Source organism: Ischnura elegans, chromosome X, assembly GCF_921293095.1.
Source record: "Ischnura elegans chromosome X, ioIscEleg1.1, whole genome shotgun sequence".
Lineage (NCBI taxonomy): Eukaryota > Metazoa > Arthropoda > Insecta > Odonata > Coenagrionidae > Ischnura > Ischnura elegans.
In genome coordinates this window covers 67230395-67256864 of record NC_060259.1, presented here as the reverse complement: position 1 = coordinate 67256864, position 26470 = coordinate 67230395, and the positions used below count along the sequence as shown (strand labels likewise).

The 26470-nt window shown below is 38.2% G+C and overlaps 1 protein-coding gene across 7 annotated transcripts in view; it reads left to right on the top strand.

Annotated features, from left to right (window-relative positions):
- LOC124171836 (serine/arginine repetitive matrix protein 1-like) overlaps positions 1 to 26470 on the top strand; it is a 219521-nt gene that overhangs the window by 160931 nt on the left and 32120 nt on the right. For all 7 annotated transcript variants that reach the window (XM_046551191.1, XM_046551192.1, XM_046551190.1 and 4 more), the window contains 6 exons: positions 6360 to 6642; positions 15971 to 16101; positions 18478 to 18604; positions 19995 to 20082; positions 21843 to 21968; positions 25159 to 25356. In XM_046551191.1, coding sequence (XP_046407147.1) covers positions 6360 to 6642; positions 15971 to 16101; positions 18478 to 18604; positions 19995 to 20082; positions 21843 to 21968; positions 25159 to 25356 — 953 coding nt within the window. The remainder of the gene's footprint in view (positions 1 to 6359; positions 6643 to 15970; positions 16102 to 18477; positions 18605 to 19994; positions 20083 to 21842; positions 21969 to 25158; positions 25357 to 26470) is intronic.

Below are 26470 nucleotides of genomic sequence, written 5' to 3'. Positions count from 1 at the left end.
ATGGTGAAGAAACTATCAAAGGTTTCGAACTGGTTATGTATATTGCTTAAGTGAAATTAATGCCGAATCAAAGTCTGCCAACGAGTTTGACTTCAGGAACGATGAGAATAAAAAAATTGCATTTGCACAAGTCGGTAACTCAATTATTAGCAACCGAGCTCTGAAACTCTTTGTTTAATTTGGAAATGGAGCGCGATCTCCCTAGCGAGGATTGGCACTCAGAAAGTTAGGGTGTAGCTTAGGAAAGACGCCTCCAGTTCCCTTAGTGCCGGTATTTCAGGCCCTTCGAGATATTTCTTTTCATGAATGAGTAATATCAACAAAATGAGATATTCCATTCGTTAATGAATGTTTCATGTGACTCAGGCAGCCCGTCAATATCTATAATGGATAATTCCTTGATATTGGCCAGGAATTCGCTATCGCTATTAAGATGCAAAAGTGTTGTCTAATTTTCTTTTTATGATCATTTGTCGCCCTGAATTTACAAAAATGTATCACAAAAGTGATCTGAAATCTTTTTGTAGCCCATTTTGCTTTGTGACGTCTTATGCAAAAGGAGTCTCAAAATATGGCAGGATATTGATTTAAGAAGGTGATTAGTTCATCGAAATAAGTGATTACAGGATAGATATTTTGACACTTCACTACATTGTAGCCGTTAAAGCAATAGGTTTCTGTATTACCTGTTGCCTTCACTTACCCCCTTGATCTCCATGAAATGCCTTTAATATTCCCACTTTTCATGCTAAGGAGTATAAAGCAAGTCGTCGTAAGGCCAATCAAGTATTCCGGCTGTTGGGCAACTTTGTAACAAAAATCAGGAGGCCATGTGATAAACATTTTGTTAACCAGTATAGAGCCAATGTGAAGTCTATGTGATGGTACTAGCATTGAGCTACATTTAACATTATGGCTCTCAAGATTAATTTTTGACTTGGTTGACCATGCGGATATATACAGTTTCGAGTCATTGTTAGGTATGGGGTGGAAATATTTGGCAGAATCTGTGTCATTCAGCTCTTAATAAAAGTGATTGATGCTATCCCAGGCCGAATGAATAAAATTTTTTTAGTGATCACTTAAAGTGGTTGATGAAAAAAAAATTATTTTCAACTTAAGCCTCATGAAAGATCAGTACACGGCGTCTGAAAGTAATTTAACATGGTATCGATTAAATCGAATAATTTGAGGAATATTTTCCTGAAAATTTTATTGCTTTTATTAATTATAACTGTTCATTGAACCGTGCTCTAATAACCGTAGTTTAATCAGAAAATAATTTGAATTCGTTGGAGTCATGACGATATAAAGTATGATTATTAAAAATTAATAATAAATTCCGGTGTTCTGTTCACTACAAAATTTACATTTCATTTGATATTTCAATTTTATAGGGAAACTATTTTCTTGGAAATGTAGTATATTGAGTTTTAGCTGCAGCTGATTACATAATTTTGGTGTATGGCAAATATCCCTAAGTAAAGTCTTTAGCAGTCCAAAATTATTGGCACATCATTCTGCTTCTTTGCCGGAAAAACTATTTCGTCAAATATGCCAGTTAACATGATTGCTTTTAATGCTTTGAATTTGTTTTTAACTACGTACCCGTGAATATAAAAACAAAACTTTAATGTTTTCAGCACCAGAAAGGTAGATAAATATACACGTTTTGATGCCACGGTGGTATTATGTTTCTCTTTTCACATGCTTGCTTTTTTAGTAGTTTAAATCAATATTCCGGTCGAAGTACGTTGGTCGGTAGCGGAAGCCATTTCACATAATTACAAAAGGGTAAATCTTATTTTTTCACAACGTTACGTAATGTATTTATAGGTTGCCATTACACTTAAAACACGTACGTTGGAGTCCGTTCTGTATCCCTCTCATAGTAACCGTTCACATAAGTGTGTGTGAGAGCTTATCTTATGATTTCGGTTCTAAATTGGATAATGATTTTCTTTTGACACTTATTAATCTGATTGTGACTATAAAATAGAGACCCTCAGAGACGAAAAAGTGAAAAACATCGAATTGGAAATATTGTAGCAAGGAATTCCGGGATAAAAAGTTTTAGTTTTATTTTAGGAATTTTCAGAATTAGATCTTTTTGAGTTCTAGTGTTTCTGATCTGAGTCTCAGGAAGCTTAGGTTGAAAAGGGGCGGATTCCAATTTCCCCATTTTATAGCCTACGATATTTCAACGTAAGGCGTACTTTGAGATAAGCCGGTGGAAAGCTTTATGTAATTTTTTAAAGGTTTTTTTATTTACTCTTTAGTTGAACACTAAATTCTTGAAACGTAGAAACTGGCCCTGTCAAAACTTTTAGATGCATTTACTTTTTTTAGTTTAGAAATGAAACTAAAGCATCATTTGTGTCGTCATCTTATTTCATTGTTTCTTTTTAGACGATCACTGTGGTCACGGTCACTGTGCCATGGGGGTTAGGATAATTTACATTTGTGAATGGACATTTAAGTACTTTGTTTTAAGGACCTGTACAAAACATTTCACTTATTTTTCATGGTAAAGAGTTGAAGATATCTGATATAATTTTAGAAGCTATTAAGGCGGTAATGGTTAGGAAATGGACTAGGGCTGATTTTTCAGTGCATATATGGGATGTAGTCCTACGGTTCGACAGCGTATTTTTTCCATGAAAATATTTAGTTAAAAACCCATAATCCAATCTTATTACCGTTTTTTTAATGCTCCTTTCACGTCTAGAAATGTAACTTTACTGGCTGGAAACAGATGCTACTAGAGTGGTTTTGATACCTTGAAGGGTTTGTAATTAAGCATGGAATGAGGTCAAATATATCTCATTGTGGGTGCCATAATCTTTCCCGAAGCGAAGCCTAAGGTGATCAGTTATACGAGGTGCGAATGTTCAACTGACCCTGCTGAAATGCTCAGTGTATGATACGTGAAACTTATGATGGAGAAAGAATAAATTAAGAAGGTTAATGCTTTTGCCATGTCATACCATCGCAAAATATTTCCTCTAAATTGGTCGGTAGTTTTCCTCACAAATAAGATCAAAAAAAGGTTGAAGAATTCGAATTTGTGCTCATTGGAAATGAATACAAAGGATGAGAGCAGACAAAAAAGGTGTTTTTTGATATGGAAACGTAAAAGAGGAAAATTTGTGATCCGAGAGGAGAGAAAGGCAAACAAGGAATGGTTAATAAACCGTTGAAAAGGGGGATCTAAAGGGTTTATTCTTTGAAAACCGAAGGCTATATATTAATGGATTATTTATTAAGGTCTCCTACTACGAAGAGATCAGATATATGTATAGAAGGGCTTCAGGAGGGCTTTTCTTTAACTCGCAGTAGCGGAGATTCATTCGGCAGAGTAGCGATGCTTGCGTATTAATATTTCGTAGCCATTGAATGGGAAGGCTGAATGGCTATCTGATAGTTCTTTCACGTTGGAAGAATGAATGTTAATTCGGAATAAAATATTTGCCTCTCAAATAATTATGAAGGTGACAATGAGAGAAAGTCTGTGCCAATTAGTTTGGAATCAAGGTAAATGATAGATTCTTGAAAACCCTCGACCTTATAGTAAAATACCCTGTGCTACCAAAGAAATGGATCAGCATTTCGGTCAATGACATTTTACTAGCCACCCAGAAAGAAGAAAATAAATTGCAGCAAAAATTGCGCTGGCATTTCTGTTAACCATAGCCCAAAATTAAGCAAAATGCCATGAAAACGCGCGAGAACTTGTGGTGACGAAGTACTCGTGGATCGTTGTTCAACCATAAATATTTTTCTTGCCCTAAAACCAACGAATTTCTCCGCGCATTTTTGTAGGAATATATATCTCGCTCCGATGTGTAGCAGTATTTATGCCAATTATTTCGCGTGGATAGTTAAAAAGCATTCCATTCGATATGTGAATCCCTGTAAGTCACGCTTGAAGTTACCCTACTTGTTAGCTTGACAGTTTCTGTTTGGGCGTAAATAAACGTAGCAAATGCAGATTTGCTTCAGATATTCCACAGGCTTACGAACAAAAGCGTACGGCCTTGGCACTTATGTGACAGTGTAAACAGCTTCATTTTTAGCTAGCGACATGGACATTTCCTATGCTGGTTATCATGGAGATTTTCATTGCATACAACTCATCAATGAAAAAAATCTCACAACTTCAATTGTTTGAATGGATAGTGGAGGCCCCATCCCATCCCGTAGATTTATGGTGATAACACTTTGATCGCTTTTTAATCGGTTTCCAAAAATGACCGCTAGGTGGTGATGATTGCAGAGAGATCCAAACACACAATATTTGCAATAAAGCATTTCAAATCGCGGAGAATAGTATTGAAAATCTATGCATTTGGTAGGACATATCATAAAGAATATAAATTTCGGTTGGCAGCCCTAATTATAGCATATTTCTCCGTGAAAACAGGTTGACAAGGGTAGACAAATATTGGAAACGGTTTACCGCATAACCCCATCGAAAGTTCAAAATGGCAACTTGAATTCACAAAACTTAATACCCCTGAAAAAAAAACTCGTCGAGTGGAAGTGAAACGACTCATTAAGATAGAGAGGCACTTTATTTTAATCGTTGGTGGTTATTTATGCTCTATGATTTCATTGAAGATAATGACTGCACCACGAAGCTTCGGCGAGAATCTGTCAGTGGGTTATGATATAAGTCTAGCACTCGGATTACCAAATGGATACGGTGTGTCATGGTGGAAATTGATTAGAGACCTGCAACCTTGCTCATCACCTTTGAGATGATAGCGCCATGAGAATTGCCTGAAATAGCATTAACCGCCGGTAAAAATCCCGTAGGACACTCAGAATAGATGTAAACCGAGAACTAGCCAGGTCTTTTGTTAATAAAATTTGGTCTTTTGAACGCGAGCGCAACCACTTCAGGGGTATAGGATTTCATTAAGAATTCATGAACTTTTGCATTATATAAATCTGTGGAAGAAATCGCGATTCTGCCCACTACGATAGCAAACCGTTATTGGCAAAAGTAATGCGTAAAATTTCATTAGAAATATGTCATTTGTAAATTTAATACGTACGGATATTTCCCATGTATTTTACTATGCAAGTATGCGTTTTGGTTCTTAGAAAATTTTCATGTTCGGTCTACTACGAAGCATTCAAATATTTAAAATAATTATCCATTCCATAAAAAGCACACCATGACAAAAATTATATTGATTATGGATGAAACTGTTTTAAATGTAGTGAAATTATAAGACAGCAAAGCGGTAGCGTTACTTGCGCATGTACAAAAAGTACACTTGCTGCACGTAGTACGATATTAATTCTTGATTTATAGCAATACAACTAATATCTTTTGATTATACTATTTATTTATGTATCAATATCACTATGAACCATTTGCAATGACTACCAGAAACCGCAATATAACTGAGGTTCAATCATATCTACCAATCAGCTGTTGCCTTCTCTAGAAAAAGCTTTGTGCCGCCGGCAAAGTCAGCGCAGCTGTGTAGTAAACTTAGCAATAAATGCATACGGCCAATACGGATGAATCACACAGACTTTTATTGTCGCATCTACATTTACAGACTACGATGATGCGTATAGTATTATTTACTTAATATTTGTTTTCGCTTCAACAACATAGCAACCAGAGAGATATGGCATTGAATATTTCCCTATGCATACATATTTCACGGAATCCTCTTGATTTCCTAAATTTTAAGTAACCTATTTAACTACTGAAGTTTTAGTGTTAGTGCTTATAAATTTGGTATTCTTAAGTACAATAGATGCATCTGTCTCCCCTAAAATCAGCACTCGCAGTCAATATGCTGAAGCTAATTAGCTAGGTGGAAATATCCGAAGGAAATCTTACAGGCTAATAAAAAAATACATAATACCAATTTTTTAGACGATAATGGTGGTCTTGATTCTGCTTGGAGGCGGTGAAGTTAAGGGCTTAGATTCTGGAATAATTTTAAACATTTCCCCAAAAAGAGATAATTATTGATTCCATTAAGTCTAACAATAGATCAAGCCTTAAATATAATGTTATTAATGACTCTCATTAAACCAGTTGGACAAAATATATTTTATTCCAAAATTACATTTTATCCAGCTGAAAATTTTCACAAGGTATTGTGTCACAATGGGAAGAAAATGATTTTAGTCCCAAAAGCAAGTATATATTACTAGCCAAGAAGCCACCAGTGAAATTCAGAATAGTTTGGATAGTTTTATATTTATCTACGTTGAATCTATGGCATTAATTTGCACCACGTACCTTCGACAAAATATTCGCTGTAAGGGGTAAATATAAGTTGTGCTAATTATATCCCTGACGTGGTGCTTGTTAACTCTTTTAACAGGAAGGAGTACAAGACAGAATATAAGAAGAAATTCCGCCCATTCTCCCAGTATGAATATGTTGAAGGCCGATTCCAGAAAAAGAAAGATGGAACGGATAATATTGGGACTAGCTGTGGTGTAGTTGGACCCTCACCGCTAATAGAGCCAGTTCCTCCGTTAATAGCCGCAGCAATGCCGACCGAAGGTTCAATATCGTCTCATATCCTTCCGTTACAAGATGGTGAGGGAAATTCGTGGTACCGGGAAGTGCTAGAACTTCGGAGGAAAGCTGGGGAATATAAGGTAACCCTCAAGCTACACAGTCTGTTGGAATGTGTGACAAAAAGTGTGAAGGTGCTAGAAGCCGGGAAATATGATTCAATCATAGTGTTTATTCTCAATACTAAAGCATGATGTGAAACTCATTTCATGTTAAGAAAACTTTGGAATTTTAAGGTTGGTAAGTTGACCAATGGCTTTTTATGTCAAGTAGAGAGTATTCCTATGCATATTTATTTCACGGAATCTATTTGACTCGCTGGATTTTAAGTGACTTATTTAACCACTGAATTTCGGTTGGAGCTTAATAATTTCGTATCCTTGAGTACAATAGTATTTTTTCTTTAAATTCACCGAGCATTCAATATGCTGCATCAAGATGAAGCAATGTAAAAAAATCCCTGAAAAGAGTGTAATTTACACCAGTGTGTTAGAATATATGCGCATGAATTTGCAATAGATGTTGCTTTCGAGTTAGATGAGATGTATTTTGTTTTTTTAAATATTTCATTTTTCATATTTCATTAGTTTTTCATATTTTCTTCGTGAGCAAGTGCACCTATCAAATTACATCCAGCACCGACTACTGCGATGCAAAATCTTTCCTTCTACTTTTCCCTACTTTGGTGTTATTTACATTAGTTTGTATCATTTTGTCTTTAATATAAATACTACTTGGTAGTTTCAAATCTTGTAAAACAAGCACCTACTTAGCATTACTACTATCTGATTTTTTTAGTGGAAATCAGGGTAACTTAAAACCTAGCCGTGATGATTACCTGATGACAATAAATCAAAAATTAAAACTTGAGTCCATACTACGCATATAATAGCTACATATTGCATGCATGATTTTTCTTTGAATGATAAATATTGAATTAATACAGTAGGAATACCAATAAATACTGGAGGAATACCAATGAATACGGTCTGAGCATAAGTAGGAGTATTCATGAAATACGAGGATTACGGAATGCTAACAAATGCTGCAGGAATTCTGTTGCCATTTATCTCGGGTAGACATACTAATCTCATTAAGTCGGCTGCGGTAACGATTTTCGCATTTTGTGAGCCGCTGCTCTCACGCCCTACACGGTCACACATGAACTTCTAGACAGTGATCGTAATTGGCTAACTCTGACTTCATCCGAATTTGAGCCCAAAGTCGGCAATAAAGAATAACCCCCTAAAGTGTAATTGGACTGGATTACCTCTTGAATGTGAAGGAGAAGTGTGTCAGATTTTAGGAGGCATATTTCAACAATTCACCTTTTATACTGCACCTCAAATCATTACGTTCACGACATTGTTACCTCCGCCTCAACGAGCAAGGGGGCTCAAGGTTTTAAATGCCGTGTTTTTTGCCACTCAGCACGTAGTACATGTTGTCCTCACCATCAGATTAAATATAGGTTATAGTGCTCAAAGTGGCGTCTCAGAAACGAAAGCTGATGCCAAAGTTGAAACTGGAAATTCTGCATTGCTGAGGGAAATGGTAATAGCTTGTGAATGAAATAATAACGAGTAGATTTTATTAAAATCCTGATACCTATCGTGTGTATTCAATTTCATCGACATAGCTTCACAGCGTAGCTATTAAATATAATATCCATGTGTCGTTAGAAACTAGTGCCCATTTCGACTACTAGAAAATTTTACGTCACGATATACATCATCATACCACTTTTTGAGTAGTTGAACAATGAGTGTCATTATTGAAGTGAAATCACGTTGGTTGCATGGATATGCAACCAAATGTGGTCGGCTTTAATTACTGGAAAGAGTATGAAGAATTAAGAAAAATTGAATGATCTGTATTGCGTGAAGCTTTATTTTGGTTTTGTACAACGGTGGGTATGGTCTGTGATCGTAAAGATTTTTTTAAATTCTGACACCTATCTTGTGTATTCAATTTCATCGACGTAGCTTCACTACGTATCTAATGAATATAATATCCATGTGTCGCTGGAAATTAGTACTGTACTGTACTTATTTCCAGTATTTGTTTTCAAGGACGCTTTATGACTTTACCTCCTTAACAGAAAGAGGCTCTCCCATAATTACGGTACCAATGCACAATAATGGCAGTGAAAGTCAATAGGCCTTCGTCCCGTTGAGATATTTGTATCATTGCCTGTGAATGATGAAATGAGGGTATGCGGAGAGCAGATATATGTGAGGTCTCTTCGAGAAAAAAATGGAATTCACTACCTTGCCTGTGGGATCAATGAAAACAAGAATTCAATTCCTAATGCAAAATTTTCTTGTCTTCATAAATTTTGCTAATTTTTTTACAGCACAAGTGAGGTCTAACGATAATGGGACGTTGAGTTATACGGATCCATCTCTGTGCCGTATGAGAATACTCATTGGCAAAGTAGTGGCGCAGCGAAGGGGGGTTTTGGGGATAAACCCCCCCCCCCCCCCCCAGTGCTCAGACAAATTTTTAAGTTAAATCCATTTTACTTCATTGGATTGATATTACTAATAGAATAGTGTAAGGATTAATAAATTATCCCTCAGAAAGTCGTAAAACTCACCATTTTGAACCATTTATCTAAAAATTCCGCAATTTATTAATCTCGCACCTACCGCTTATCCTGTGGGTATTCCATACCCCCACACACCCCGGTATTAGTTGTATCTAAACCTCCCCAGCCTTAATTCCTAGCTGCGCCCCTGCATTGGCATATCAATCGTTTTGTTTCCTCTAATCTATTGATTGACGATTTTATCTGCAACGTCAGCAGCTTGTCTATTCCCAACAGTATTTAATGATGAAATCAAAAACATTGAATTGCAATTTTGTTCTTATTTTTTAACCTCTGGATTAAATTGTGTAATATATCTTGTCTTGGACGAGAGGAATCTGGATTTGTAAGAAGAAGCTCCCAATCACGTAACATTTTCCCAAATATTTACTGTTTGAGAAGAAATATTATTATAATTCTAGCCTTCAAGAGACCTTAGACTATTTAGACCTTTTTAGCCAAGAAGTAACAGAAGAAATTTGGCCCCATTTATGGTGCATGTGTAATGAGAAGTTTCTTTCGATAAATTTAAACTATTTTTTGCAGGCGCGCTGTTGTTCCACCTTACAAAAAACCATGCGTCAATCACAGCTTTTTCTATTTAAAACGTATACCATACCATCTCCCTATTTTTTCATAAATTTTTGGGGAAATTGTGCAGATATCTATCAAGGAATTTTACTTGCTATTATATTTTGCCTTTTATTTCCTGGGAACGTGGTTCCACTATAGACTACTATTTTCCGTCTTTAAAATTTCCTATAAACCGAGTACGCATCTTTTGATTAATTTCTGGCATTTTTTCAAACATTCCAATGCTTGCCATGTGTGAAAGAATTCAGAATTTTGTCTTACTGTATGAATGCGCTAGCTGCTAGACTGCGATCTTGGACTCACTAATTAGGGATAACTTTGCCCTTTGGTCAGGCACATAGCCAGGAAGAGGCCTTTTGGGATATCAGCCCGAAATATTTCCCTTAGTGACGACTACCCACGATACAGTTCAACGTTGATCGCACTTCCAAACAGTCGAAACATGTGGTTAAAAAGTGTTTTATATGTCTACAAACAATTATAAACATTTAATATGGTGAATACATACATATTGCTCAACTAAGTAACAAACTTACTGATAGCTATAATATAGTTTTCATTTGTTTCACTGAAACGAATAAAAAAAACTTCTCACGAGCCTTCATATGCGTGAAGTTACCTCCAAACTTAAACCCCACTTTTCTCTACTGACCTTTCTTTTCAAGAGTTTAGGCTAATTCATAGTGTTACAATAGCCATATTTAGATGGATGAAATCACTAATTTATGCGTCGTCAGTCTTTCCTAATGTATTTTATTTTATTGAATATTGGTATTATTGGTATTGGGAATATTGGTAGGCTGCTTATTGGCATCAAGAAAGCAAATGCACTTCTAAAGAAAGTGATTATTCTTATGTCAAATTAGGCAGGAATATAAATATCCGAAATCGGTCTCGGATATTGTATTTACTGCTAAAATTGGCTTTGGCATTGCTCCTATCTTCAGAAAAAATTATCTTTCCTCCTTTTAACAGTATCCTCCAATGACACTCTCTCCCATTTTTATATTCCTGACGAATTAAGCATTACTTCTCCTCAATACCCTTACCGCTATCCCTACTAGCAAAATTACCGCTCTGTAATCCGTTACCTAGGCTTTCTAGAAGCAACTCCCGCCTGATCAGGCTGTTTCTCCTTCTGTGTGACTTGAAAATGTTAGTCTCTTTAACCGTTAGCCATTTGTTCGGCAGCCTTTTATTAGTGACTGTGGATATCGGAATGGATTACATTTATCAACTTCTCCACTTTTCTATGTCTGCTGGGGGCAAGATACAATAATATTCATATATTCTCTCAGAGCTATCTTTATCTTTTGTGGGATAATGTTCAAATTAACTTTTCCGTGTATAGTTGAACAGCATTATTAGCACCGTGGATCTTCTTCTGTGATATTTGCGATTTTTTTAATTTTCTTTGCTCTCGGCTCTTGGAGATCTCTTTCGGAGATCATCTTATCTTTTGGTGGTCGAGATTCACTCAATAAATCTTCTAAAAATATGCTTTGAGATACCGGTGTGGTATGCGCGTTGAATATACTGTTATTTTGTTGTCGATTCGCGCCCTTTCGGAAACAAAAATATTTCATCAAATCAGCTGTATGTTCCCCTTGAATAACACCTAAAGCTAAATTCATCGCGGGCTATTGGTCGCCATTATGAAATTTATCTATATGTCGAAAGATGGAGGGTCAGAGGTTGGTTGCCTCTGGGCTAATAGTCATCTTAGCAAACGTGTAGCTGCCAGAGGAAAAAATTCTCTAGCGGCTCCTCCCCTCTCTTGAGAAAGGCGTCCCATCGAAAATTAAAGCATACTCTACCCCGTAACCCCGTTAATATTTTAAATTATTGTTTAGTTTTTTACTATCTAACCAAGTGTTTTTTTGTGCCCACCCTATGGCCAAGAAGAAGTTAGTTATGGAGGGGCACCGTGCAACATGTAAAGCTTTATGGGTGAAACAACAGCTGGTGCATTGCCTGACTTACCTTACGTTTCATGGGTCAATTTGCAGAATGATCTAAAATTGATCATCCTCCGTGCGCTGACGCATTTCACGAGTGATTTCAGATACCTTTTCTGTGTTCATTGCCCATGTCACGAACTTCACAATAGAGGGTTCTCCAGTCGGCCAGTAGATGTGATTCCATCCGCCGCGCACTCAGATGGTTTCATAAAAGACGCCACTGGCGTCGCTGACCGCAAAGCGATCCGAAATTCACTAAGAAATAATCAGTAATCAAGCCAGTCCACCGACATTTATGTTCTTGATTATATGAACTATCAAATTCGTAGATTTTTAATGCTATTCCTCGCTATTTCAAATGATTCATTGCTAATATTGAGAATAATTGCATCTCGCTGAAGCCAGCGACGCCAAGCGGTCATTTTTGGAAACCGATCGGGCGAGATCAAGAAAAGCGAGCAAAGTAGTATAAATTAAAATTCTACGGGACGGGTTGGGGTTTCCTCTATTCACTACCGTTGGCCTTGCCTTGTATTTTCCCCGACCTTCGTTCATCTCAGCGATAGCCGTAACATATATACTCTATGGCGACAGCTTTTGACCTCAAATGCTCAGAATGGGGGAGTCGAAATGTGCGGAAAAAATAGGAAAGGAACGAAGGGGAACTTGAGCAAATGGCAGGCAGTGTCCATCATAACTTCGAGTGGAACGGGAATTCTGTGCCGCATCGGACAGTTCCTCACTTGCAGCATAGAGTAGGTACCGGCTCTTCCCCTTTTCTCCCTAGGCCAGCTCGGTTTAGAAAAGCAGCGATTAGCTTAGGACAAGGGCGCAACAACGGGGCAGGGGCATGGGGAACATTTCCCTAAGCACGATTGGTGGGGTGGAGCTATCAGAAATCAGAAATAGTGGCCCACTTTTAATAGACGCTACCCGATTTGCAATATTATTCTCGCCTTCATCCCTAGTGACTCCGATCTGGTTTTAAACGCTGCGAAAAATTTTTAATGGAGAAGGTGAAGCTCCCGCCCCAAGCCCCCTTATATAGAACAGAGTTCAGGAAAAAATTTTATTCTCCCATTCATATGATCCAGGAGAACATTGCTCTTAGATGCTGCCATGCTCTCCTGACTGGGGGAATTAAAATACGTTGAAATGAAAAATTTCGAAGTTGTCGACGTCAATCGTGAGGACACCCACCCGCGGCCGCAGGATTTTTGAAGATGAACTCTTGCTATCCCAAAATTGTTTCTTACGCAATTGCGTAAAATTTATTGTGGACAATACTCGCTACCTGTGACCCACAACTTTTCTGCCTAGAACAACGGCTAAAAAAAACTCATTACTAAGTGAACCTTCTTCCCTGAATTCCCCTTCTCTTCCCTCGAGCCACGAGTATTGAACCGATTCCATTTCTTCTGGGTTTCACCGCGTCTAAATATATTCCGCGACGGTAGTCTCGCTGGCATTCCGACCTTCTTCTTCAGGTCGGGTGGGGATCTTCATTTTCTCCTTTGTTCCCTTTACCATAAAGAAAAATTTCTTGATAGCTCGCTGTGAATTTTGAAATTATTTCGGTAAAATAAATATGTATTTATGATCATTTGACTGCCAAGTATCTGACCAATCGGAGGTAAGTGTTGACTCAAATTTGATTGCTAAACGAGTAGGTATTAGAGGTATTAGTTTATACATTGATTGTACGAAAAATTGTGGTTATTATTCAGTAAACTTTGAATAAAATACCTTTCCGCTGTTTGTAGTTTCATAAAATTCAAGTGATATTGAAAAATTGATCAATAAAAACTTGGCTCATCGAAAATATTCCTTTAATAGACAAAAGGCAATATACATTGGTGATAACTTACGATTACGAGACGACAGGCGATAATAAAATGTTATTGAATGCAATATTTATCTGCATTGAATGCAGTAATTTCACCTAGCTCATTACTCTGCTCACCGGATCAGATGCAAGTTTGTAGAAACTTTGGTAAAAATGCGCAAAAGACCATAGTGATCTCGGGAAGGGTACCGAAACCTTTCCGAAACTTTTTGGAGGTACAGTTTTCAGTGAAACTTGTGAAGATGTTTTTGCTTCAGCCTTGTTGTTCTCTAACTGCTATGCCAGTACCAAAGAATGGACGTTATTTGTGGCTGATATAAGGGGCATAGCCCAGCCCTCATCAACTTAATCTCCCCCAGATGAACCCCTCACTGAAATTTTTCTGGATACGGCGTTCAGCGACTTGCATGTTCATTAAATTTCCGGGAATCTCTCCACCCTACCACCAAGCGCTAGTCGAGTAATCGAATATAACTTGTAACGCAGGCTAAGGAGTACTCTAGACTACTTCCTGCCTGCGGGTAATTTGGTCTCCAACTATGATTATTATGGCTGTAAGGTGGCAGCGCATTCGAACTCACTGTCGAAAATTAGCTACAGTGTGCCACGAAAAGCTTTTTGAACCGAATACGTGATATTCGATATCTGCTGGTACTCTTTCTTTCATTAATTGCCGCAGATCGTATGCTAGCTCTCAAAAATCGCATCCTGATGCAGCGTAAAACATGTGCCGGGATATGAAAATGCTTTAATAAATTTCGAAACGCAATAAAAGCATTAGAATTGAGTTTGGTAATTGTAATATCTATTGTTAGGTGGAAGTTAAATGGCCTACAGTTGGCCACATCCTGATATTGAATATCTTTTTCCGTAATTTGCGATCGTGTATTTAGTGAAGGATTTGGAGGATATAAATCTATTTTATGATGACTAAATGTCGATCTCTAGGAGGGCTTCTCATTGTGTTTCTAATAATTAGGCATTTCAATCCTAATTAATCCTACAATAAAGCAATATTTTTAGAACTAGTACGCGGTAAGCTACACATACCTACTTGAAAAAAAATTTACTGAACGAAAACGAGGGAAACGAGCTGAAAAAGAATTTCCAATACGAACCTGGCGCGCTTGGTTCAAACATCTTTACGCGGCTCGCGATAACTAGTTCGTCTTTAGCACTGTATTCGAATGATTTTCCATAAAACAGCAAAAGAATACATTTTAGAAGGATGATTACCCCGATTTCTCTGTGACAGTGAGCAGTCATGTGTATTCTTGAGTCTATGCTCATGATAAAAGTAAGTATCCTGTTCCTCATACTCTTTTTAGTCTGCATCCTTTGTTTATCTAGCTGGAACAAAGATCTCGGAATGGAGCGGTTGAGCTCCAATCTATAGTGGAGGCCACCGTTAGCTTACCTTGGTCATCAAGGCCAAAGACTTGTTCCTGTATTTTTATCGTGCCCAGCCAATTACTAGTAATTTCATTCCTTCAAAACCTTGATGGCGCTAATGGCGAAAATTTTCAATTCTCCCCTCGGTAATATGCTGCTAATATAGCGGCGAGCTCGAGCTCCGATACCGAAGAGTAAAAGCCACCTCTGCCATGGAGCGATTCTTGATTTGAGGCTTTCAGTATACTGCGGGTCTTACTTGATCCATCAAAATGAGCAGGTGAAACTTCCCTAAAGGCCGTTTTACACGGTACACGGAATTGCGCAGGTTAGAGCTGCATTAATTTCTAAAATGGCGTGGAATTGCGCGAATGCATGGACGAAATTAGAACAGGGGCTATTTTGCCGTCTCGCATCCACGCATTCTCGCATGTGTTCTAGCAATTCATCGCTTTACACGACTCAATTTTGATTGCACCTTCGCACGTACGTCAGATTGCGCAATTCCGTGTACCTTGTAAAACGGCCTTAACATTCGCAGTGGGGCAGATTTCCGGGTTTTCGTCCGTGTTGTCATATTGCTGGCGACGTTTCACCTACCGTGCTGCCGGCGTCCTCAGGCCAGGCTGAAGTGGAGAGCACTTCCTGCGTGTCCGATATTTATATGTTAACGCATAGTGCGGAAGAGTTCTTCCACCTTGTCTAATATTTATAAAACGTATAAAAATGGGTAATCTACGGTAGCGTATAAATATCGGACGCGTTAGAAGAACTCTTCACTTCAGCCTGGCCTGAGGATGCCTACAGCACAGTAGGCGAAACGTCGCCATCGAAATGAAAACGCAGACGAAACCCAAAAATCTGCCCTACTGCGAACATGAAAGTCGCAAAAACCTACATCAGAAACTTCCCTAACATTATTTCAAGCCCAAATTTCGGTTGATGTTGCCTTCGGAATAACATCAGATCGTATTCCGTACCAACACATTTATTTATACTAATGAACTTGTTTGTATATTTTTTTTCAGCATAGAGGATGGGGTACCGAACTAGTTCCTCAGCATATTGCTCAACTCTACAACAAGCAAATGGCCTTATGGGAGCAAGTGTCGCGAAGGAGTTCTCTATCTGCCCTCTCCTTGGCTTCAACTACACCCAGGTAGGTTGCATCCTTGCTTCACTATCCAATAATAATGTGTATAATTTGACGTGAAAAGTACTAATAAAATTGTGTGACTTATCAATTAGGGCAATGGCGCAGCGAGGGGGGTTTTGGGGCTTAAACCCCCCCCCAGAGCTCAGAGAAATTTTTAAATTTAACCCATTTTACTTAATGGATTAGTATTACTTATAGAAAAGTGTTAGGATTAATCAAACATCCCTCAGAAATCCGTAAAACTCGCCATTTGGAACCATTGATCTAAAATATTTTCTGGAGGAGGGCCGCCGCAACTCCCACTTACCCTGACGGGTATGCAATACCCCCACACCCCAAAGTATTAGTTGTGCCTAAAACACCCCTAGCCTTAATTTTTGGCTGCGCCCCTGCATTAGGGCACGATGTGGTGAATATGAATAAAGGTGACGAAAAGTGGAGGAGATGTCGGTGCATCGCAAGCCTATTATAGAGATCTTCTGGCGAATAAATTGCAATTAATAGTTAATATAAAAATAAATTAGTGTTTGGTATCATTGGCCTCGACCGAAAAAGTGGCATTGCTTTATGATACACTTAGATTCCTAATTTCACCCCGTATTCCTCTTTCAAAACTGGTGCTGTGAAAATATTTTCCACACTCTCCAAAAGAAGTTCTTTAACTATATTTATGTGAGAAACGAGGCGTATTTAAAGGTCAATAATCATCACTACGGGGAAAGGATCAAAGCCATGATCAGTAAATGAATCCGTTCGAGAATTCTAGGGAGAGTTGGTGTTTAAGGGAAAATGTTGACTATCTGCTACAATTAACGATCGCTTTAAAACTCTTGCCATTTATTTACTTCAATATAAAGTTATTTTTCACTTAAAATATCCGTACGAATTTGAGAATTGCTGTATACAAAATGCTGATTAATGTGCTAAAAGCCCATTTAGTTTCACTCGTCGGATGAGCATTGTGACTTGAGATCACTTGAGAATTCGTTTACAGAGGTTGATGACTAAAGTGATTGTGGAGTAGATGTTAAAGGAGATATAATGGCAATCAATACGTAAATAAGAAGCGGGATGAAGGAAGTAGTTTATTTTGGCAATATAAGGCCAGAAAGTGAACGAAAAATGGATTGCCTGTTTCTGTTTACGCCAGATTTTAATCTTTTCCTCCTTCTTCTGGGTAGTGAGTTAAAATTTTGGAAGCCAGGACAAAAAATATTTTCCTATGCATCTTCTAGTATTATCGTAAAAGCCGACTTGTCGTTCAATCGTATGTGAAAAGCTGTTCGTTCTGAATCCTAAAGAATTCAGTGATAGTTACGTATTGCATTGCGGTTTAGATGGTTTTTGTGGAGTTTAACTTAGGTCTAGTCCTAAATTTAAGACGTTAATATCTTTAAAGCAGTCCAAAAATTATGGAAAAATATTTTTCTCTTCTTTTTGGGTGTTCATGTGAAGTGTAACCTTACGGAATAACTTAATAGATAATATGTTGTCAACTTTTGTCAACGTTCTTATTTTCCAACGCAATGTTTCTTATTTCAATTTCAGTAATGTGCGGTTTGTGTAAGCGTTCTGTATAGTTTACTAGACTCAAAGAATGCATTGACCTCGGATCTTGAAAGGTTATGGAATAGTTAAGTTGTGCAATTGATTGACTAAGATTGGGCGAGTCCAAAAACAGGAAATATAAATGCCAATTAAAGTTTAAAGGAAAAATATCTCCGATTACCTAAGGCAATCATCCACGGGGGTGATATTTTTCCATCTGACTTTAATTAGCATTTGGATTTCCTGTGTTAGGACCTATTTTAAGTTCTTACGAACGGGTGTGATAAAAAGAATTTTGATTTGATGGTAACTAGATCTTTTTCAAATTACTTAGCGACACCTAATATTACGCAACTCTTGCGGGGAAAATTTACCTGTAGCCCACAATAGTTTCTATAAATCTGACCATTGGTTTAATGAAAACTATATTGTCTTACATTGCAAACCCCATTCCGAGGTCTTTCAAAGAGTTTTTTGTAGAGAAAAGCATGTTTTTTAAAATCCTGATTGGGTTTGATTCTTATTTTTATAAACATGAACTCTTATTATCCTAAGGTCTGATGGGCTGTTTATACGGGAAATTTTACGAATAAAAAGTCATTGCCATTATCCGGAATGTATCGAATGTGAAAAGGAAAAAATAATACTGATTATACGATAAAAATTTTGTGATGATCCTACAAACCTTTATGTGGTTGGAAGACTATGAATAGTTTATAATAATTTTTAAAGAAAATAATTTGAAACGGGTTACTAATGACACTTACTTTTGTCAGTGAAGCCCATTTTGTAACAAGATTTATTAAAATGCTGAATTCATTGCTTTCCCAGACCTATTTCCAAGGAGGAGAAGGAAAAGGAAAATAATAAGAAAAGCTCTCCAGTGAAGGGTATATCATCAATGGCCTCAAATATTCAGCCAATAGGAACTTTTGATCCTGAGATGGATAAAAAGAAGGTAAGGACACAAATTTCTCCCAATTTCCTTTGCAAGGAGTTGAAAGTCGGCAATTTCTTGAATGTTATCGGTGTAGTTACGTGGAGCAATGAATTGATTAACATATTCACAAATGAAATAAATCATGGTTTCATTCTTCACAAACGCTAATGGAATTTACTTCTATTATGAATGGCAACATATCTTGAATTACAAATGGGAAGTTTTTTCCCCTTAATGTTTATATTGGCCTCGTTTAAATGGCATAAATCTGGCTCCTATTCATTAATATGCATATTGTAGTGCTCATTTCACTTTGAACCTATGGATTTACACTATTTTTTCATTATATACTTTATATTTCATTATATTATTTTATGGCTTATGTTAAGCTTAATGTTAGCTTTTTATGACTACTTAGCCTCTGAATATGGAAGATTTAAGCACTAGAATGTCTCCTGAATAATAAACTGCTAAAAAGTGCGACTACAATAGGCTAAATTAGATGAAGTAAAAATATGCTTATACTTAAAACTTAAATAGATAATGTGCTTAAATATCACTATAAATATCAATTCTAAATGAAAGCATGCATGGGAAAAAAGATATGATGCTTTCCCGGCGTATACTGCCAGTGAATTTTGCTCGTGTTGCTCCACCCGGACATCATTCAGCCCTGATGATGGAGTACGACTCGTACACTGAAACGTCGGCAGCCATGGAGGAGATTACCCGTTGGAGCACCCGAGCAACCTTTACTAAAAGCATCTACGGATATGGAAATTTTGGAGTAAGCCATTGAATTAATGGAACAATTCTTGAGTATATCACTTTTCTCACAATGATAAATCGATATTACTACTGTAAATGCGGGGCTGAAATCTTGGTTTCATAGACAAAGAATGTTTTTAATGGTATGAAATACCAAGGTATGGTATTTGGAGGAGGCGACCGACACCTTAGGTCATTTGCGCCATGAGGGTAGGGTAGGTAAGGAAGGGTGGAGGGAAACCTAGCGTAGGCATTAGACTGCTCTTAATGAAAGGCACCAAGGGGACCACGGCTTAACGTCCCATTTGACGGATGGAGTGTTGTGCTTGAAATATCCTCCAAACTACACTCAAGCAGGGATCAGGTAGTCTCTGAAAATTCTCTGCCACAGACGGGATTTGAATTGGAGCCCACGGGGAGGGAAGCCAACACACCAACCCGACCCCCATGAAATACCAAATACTAAGTCAGTTATCACATCATGTTGAAACAATCTATACCGCATGAAATATTTCTCCGCATAGTGAAGCTTGAATCATTTTCCCTCCATTGTTACAAATGTATTGAGTGTAACAATTTGTATTCATACATCAAGCTGAAATTGAGTGTCTAATTTTTACAATGCTTTTTCTCCCAAAAGATGGACAAGTCCGAGGAGAAGAAGGATTTCCCTCGCTCCAGGAAAGAATATCTGATCAGGCACCACTTGGAACGCACAACGGGAGCAAGTAAGAAAATGCCACTAATCCCTCTTATTAAACTCTTCCCACGAATATATGAAGGATGAAAATTTCCTCAATTTTTAAATTAATTATTGTCTTGAATTTATTGGAGATAGATGAATATCCTATATTTTGAACTCAACCTATTCTCTTTGTAACGTTTTTGAATTGTATTGTTTTTAATCATTAGGGTTTTCTAAATGAAAAGCACTATTCAGTAACAAATAAATATCAAAATGGAATAAAATCAATAGTATTTGTAAAGAATAACCTTAAGAATTTTATAATTCAATGCATAACCGAAAAAGTTCCACTCCTCCAAATTGAACCTCTAATCATTGAGGGCTGTTGATTGTCATAACAGTCAAGCAACCGTTCTCTCCGAAAGGAAAAAAATCGAAGAATATTTTTAATAAAATATAAACAACGTGGAGAGACTAAATAATTTAGCAAAATAATGAGCAAACGAATACAGTGGAGACGAATAATTTTTTTTTATTGTTTTCAAGGAAAGCAATGTGTTTTTGTGCCGTAATTAGGAATTTCACTTACAACGCCCAGACAATGCAAAATGAAATTGCGAGGCTGCCCAGGCCTCCACCTCGTATATGGGTAGGGAGTCTTGGAAGGGTCATATCTCCAAATCTCTCGTAATCTGAGACAACCCCCGCAGCTTGAAATGGCGTGGCCTCAAAGTACCTCAATTTTGGTCCAATGAGGTAGAAACTTCCTCGGAGATTACGGCAGCCCCTCGTCCAAGAGGATTTTTGCCAATTTGATTCTTATGGTGGTAATGCCTTAAATAAGGAAGAATGGTAACTTTTTGATGCACATACACCAGGAGATAATTCCTACTGCCTTGGGAATATCCAGTTGCCTAATTCACTCAATTACGGACACATCGATCCATCTCCATTTAATTGAAGTCAATTTCGAGTATACAATGAGTATACTTCAACGATATAATGGGAAATTGTTCGAGTTCGGTTAATGAGAGATTCATTACCTTTTGTAAGTCGATGCTGGTGTATAAATTCCTTTGATCCCTTTGTTTTTCCTTTTCTTCCCTCTTCCTATTGGGGTGCGGGATGTGAGCCCAGCCTCTAGAGCAGGGGCCTTCAACCTTTTTTAATGCAAAGGCCAAAAATCGATTTGACATCGTCCGGAGGGCCATAATTCCCCACGTCACTCATCATTAAAATTAAAAATAAAACAATTTCAAAGTGCAATAACCTTAATTGGTTAAAAAGATCAATCAATCAATGCGAATTTTGACATCGTTTATTTTTGATAAGTGTGCCGATATATATTTCATATTGTGTGGCGCGATACATTTTCTTTAGCCTCAAGGGGCCGCAAGAAATTAGCCTGCGGGCCGCGGATTGAATACCCTTGCCCTATAGTGTATCCCAGGGGGATCTGCTAGCATCGAAGGGCGTACACAGGATCATAACTAAGGAGGGGCAAGCCTAGGGATTTATGAGATTATTTCCTTGAAAAAATAGTTTTATTTTGTTTATTTAGTCATATCTTATACTATTATATATAATTTTTCGTGGGTTTAAAGAAATTTTTTGAATACTTTCGTTTCAATTCATTACTGATTTTTCTTAAAGACTTTTGCGATTTTTGCTTCTGGGGGGAAGGAGGGGCAGCTGCCCCCTCCTGCCCCTCGTTGGGTATGCCCATGCTAGCATCTCGATCTAATTGAACTAACAACTCTTGGCCAAAACGACTAACTAAAGCAGTGAATGCCTCTCTTCCAGTTGATGGAGCTTTGCTGCCGTCTCCTACGCGAGAGAAATTGGAGCCGATATTACCACGGCGGAAAGATGAAGACATGTCCATCAAGAGCCCTCCTAGAGCGAGCCCCAAGAGCAGTCCACGGTCAGGTGAGAGAGCTCTTTAGCACCCAAGACAAAATGAAGCGTAAATGTTAGGATGCCGCGGAGCGAAAAGGTTTTGTCACATAGTTACACGCTGAAGATAAATAAATAATTGTTGCCAGAGATGGATACTGACGAGATTTACCGATTTCTCTTGATTGTCAATTGTAATAGAGTTTGAAAAGTAAATAAAAACAGAATTTTTCGGTTTATCGGGCTATTAACGACAAATCGACTGTTTTAACCTATTCGCAGATAAGGAGATGACGTCACTAACTCTTACGGAGTGGCTCACCGCTTGGAATCTACTTCTTGGCCACGCGAATCAGTCACACGTGGTTAGTTTTTATTGACACTCTGGTGAGCAATTCTTTCCTTCAATGGCCGGGACGTTCAACTGTGACTCACTCAAGTGTATCCAACCAGAAATTCGCTTCTGGGGGCTTGGTTGGGATGACTGTAGTTATAATGTCCAGTCAATTCGTGAACATCGGAAACACAAAAATTTCATTATAAAAGCTATAAATATTGTTTACATAATCTAGAAAGTTAAATGCATCGTGTGATACAGATGAAGAGGCTGTAGTTATTTTGATTTTGTCGCCATAGATGTTTGTTTCTGAAATCCGCCTGATTTTTAAACAATTTAAAATTCTAGGACTCTGGCAGCAGCTATAAAATTTCAAGGAAATTTCGAATCTTAGACCCTGAAATCAGTCCACTACTTTTTCTAACAGGGATAATTTGATTTCGATTCAAAGATATTTTTGGCCAACTCTATTTTAAGGTATATTAAAATGCCAATTGAAGGAACTGTCGGTTATGATAATAGGAAATAGTTAACCGATAATGATCATCGTGAAACTAAACTAGCCTAATAAGCAATGTAAGTTTGTAAATTCAAATAATTAACAGTGGTTAATTGACATAATTCTGATATATTCTTCAACTAGGTCTACAGTATGTCATTTTGTTGATTTCAGCTTCAAACGCATTTTAAAATAACGTTGTACTTATTAAATATTCACTAAGAGTTGGGCCGACGTTGGGTATTCTAAATGATAATTTGGATTTTTTTCTTGAAATGATGAAAAATCTTCTATCGCTTAGCTACTTGAAATGAAATTTCTTTTAATACCAGGCACAGATTAATAATTGATCATAGATAAATATTAAAGGTACCGCGATATTAATGATTAGAAAACATTGGTACTGGATAATTTTATCTTAGATCATAATCTTACAAGAACTATCGTGCCAGTTAATTAAGTAGTGCATAGGTATCATACGCGATCATCATGAATGAAATTTCCTTCCAAATTCATTATCCATATTAAAAAATGGGTTGGGCATTCAGAAGCGAATAACTAAATGAAGCTTTGATACGAATTAGTAATTCAATTATTCAATGCCATGGAAGATTTTATAAAATTATTGAGTTCGTAGACGAAACGTTTCTAATCATCTCCCCCTTGATCGATTTCCTACAAGTAATATTGCCTGAATCAATCACCATGTCAGGTAATCGATACTGAAAGCGATAATTTATTACTATTTTACCGTCAAGTACAGTATCCATTAAGGATTGACATTATAAAATTAGTATCAATGGTAAAATAAGTATCCAAATATACCAAAGTCGCGAGGAAAATGGTCAACGGAGATGTACTTTCATAGAAAATATATAGGAAGTGGAAGTGTAAAAAATGAGTCAATTTGCTCAAAGTTAGTCATTTTCCTATCCATATCAACCACAATGCTGGAATGATACGCTTTCAAAAGTATTCCCTCCAAGTGAACCCTTCAATACCCTTGAAACACAATCTTTCAAATCCCACGCAGAATTTTTTTTCTGCCTGCGGCCTCGTTCACTCACTCAAACAGTGATTCCATTCGAAAGTTGTTTTAGAAAGCTGAGGGTAGAGCTCACTAAATAAATTCATAGGCGTGTGAATAACACACATTCGGGATAGAGGGGCTTTTCTCTGGGCAAGTTGAATCATTTTGTTTTTCTTCATTCCACCCTTTTGGTCACTTTGAAGCACCTTACTTCGAGGACTATATATTTGTGGGTGACCGAAGGCTTCACAGCATGAGAGCCTTCAATCAGGAGCCAATCGCGCATTCCAGTAGCTTATCACGCTCCCCTATGGCATTGCTGAAATCGTACAGTACATTTCTAGTTAATATCCTTCCCTGGGCCACCGTACTTCGAGGATTTTATATTTGGGGGTGTCCAAAGGCTTCATCCTGGATTCGAACCCAAGAGCCTTCAGTCAGTGGCTAAGCTACCACACTCCTCAGCGGCTTCATTGGAAGCATACTGTAAATTTATTGGTAATATCCTTCCTTGGGCCACCTTACTTCGAGAATTTTATATTTGGGGGTGTCCGAAGGCTCCATCCTGGATTCGAACCGGAGAGCCTTGAATCAGCAGCCATGCGCTCTACCCATTGGACTACCACGCGCCCCTACGGCTTTGCTGAAATCCTACAGTAAATTTCTTGTTAATATCCTTCACTGGGCCACCTTACTTCGAGGATTATGTATTTGGGAGTGTTTTTGGGCCCCTGGATTTGAATCCGAGAAACTTCAATCAGCAGCCAAACGCTCTACCGCTCTATGCGATTCGTTGAAAGCATAGTGTAAATTCCTAGGTAATATCATTCTACGCAAAATAGCTTACTTACAGTCCGGCCGCCGAGAGTTGTCCGATGACTTTTAGAAGGGTCTAGTTCTGAGTAGGTGGCAAGGTTGCCAGGTAAGAAAGGGAAACGCCCACATCACATGTAAACAAAAGGGCTCCGTGAATAAAGGAGCCGGGAGGGACTACGAGCGTGAAGGACCCAGAGGAAGAATCCCTTGTTTCGGTAATTCGATGAAAGGGCTTGTTTTGGTGGCTCAGGCTTATCTCAGTACTTCATATGCATGTAACAACGCCGTATGACTAGGCGAGGATGTAAGGTGCGTTTGGGGGATAGCGATTGGCTGCAAACCGTGCTGGCGCAAGGTTCTCCAGTCCTCTTTTTAAACTTCCATCGGACACCTCTCGCCGGCTGGACTGTAGCGAAGAGACTTATCCATTCTCAAATCGTCCGCTGGGTAACCTTTCGCTGGAGCCGCAGAGCATGTCTTCCGGCTTATGCCGCATGCTTTGACGGTTCTGAATGCCTCTGTCAACGGTCTTTCTCCTCAGCGCGGTCCCACTCGGTGGGCCCGGCGGCGGAGAGCCGCTCCCCGAAGCGCCACCCGAGGGTCGTGTCGCAGGGGTCGCAGTCGTCGACGAGTCCAGCTCAGGGGCCGAGCGCTGCCAACAGCCACCCAGCTGCCAGTGGGCCCAAGGCTCCATCCTCCGCCGCCGCGCCGTCGCAGCCGGAGCGGAGACCGCGTCCTAGTAAGTACAACCCACTGCTTCAATCCTCCCGTGGTCTATTTCATTCAATAGAGTCGTTTTATATCCATTCATTCACTTTATTTGGAAATAGCTATGTAATGAACCGCCGTTGAAGTCATGAATTCCGATAGAACCAGTCCTTTTAGCAGCTTCCATTGGTGTGTTTGGTGATGTACAATTTTATTTTAAAGGTTAATAAATAATGTATTACATTATATCATTCTTTCATTTCCATGCGCATAGCGTGTTGTCTTTTGTTATTACGCCAAGCGCCATCTTGGATTCTCTGGACTTAGAAAAATTTTTCGCCCGGACGCTCACTAGAATAGCTTATGAGCGTCCGGAAAATTCACTTTTAAAGATCTCTGAAGATTCTAAGTCCAGAACTCCATGTAAATTCCCTATGGTGACGTCAGTTTCCGGTCCCCATCCTACTGTCTGCCTCGGCTCTCGCTCGCTACATCCCGGTTTGGGTATGACACCGGTGAAATATTTTCGGGTTTTCCTCCGGGTGAGTTGCTTGTAGGCCAAAGTTTCGATAGCCGAAACATCGGCCTATGCGCAACTCTTCTGATGGAAAGCCCGAGAAGATTTCCATCTTTTGTCGGTGATTTGGGTTGAATTTTTTTGGCCAAATTTTTGGATACATAAGCCTTTGCTTCCACATTATTTCTGTGAATCCCTATCGCGATCAATTGTTCTGGGTGAGTTATGGTGGTGCAACATGAGGTATTGAGGTGAATGAAACTTTTTGTTCCATGCAAAGTTAGTTGCAACGCATTTCGGTGCATTGTGTCATCCCCAGGTTAAATAATGTGAAAGAAACATTTGAATCTCGTTGCAACTAATTTTCGCCTTTAAAAACAGTGGACATTACAAAAAGTTTTATTTATCGCAATCGATTGCATGTGTGGTATCTTATCTATTGGAGTATTCGAAGTAATATCTTTGGTAGATCGGGAGATGAATAGATTGGTCTATATCTAAACTTTGCTAAAAGGGCATATTCTGTTTCGGAATTCAAGACTTCAATTATTGAGAGCGTTTTTTTTTTTCAATTTTCTTAATGTGCTAGAAAGGCGTGAAAAATATTTTGTGCTAGATTTGATAGATA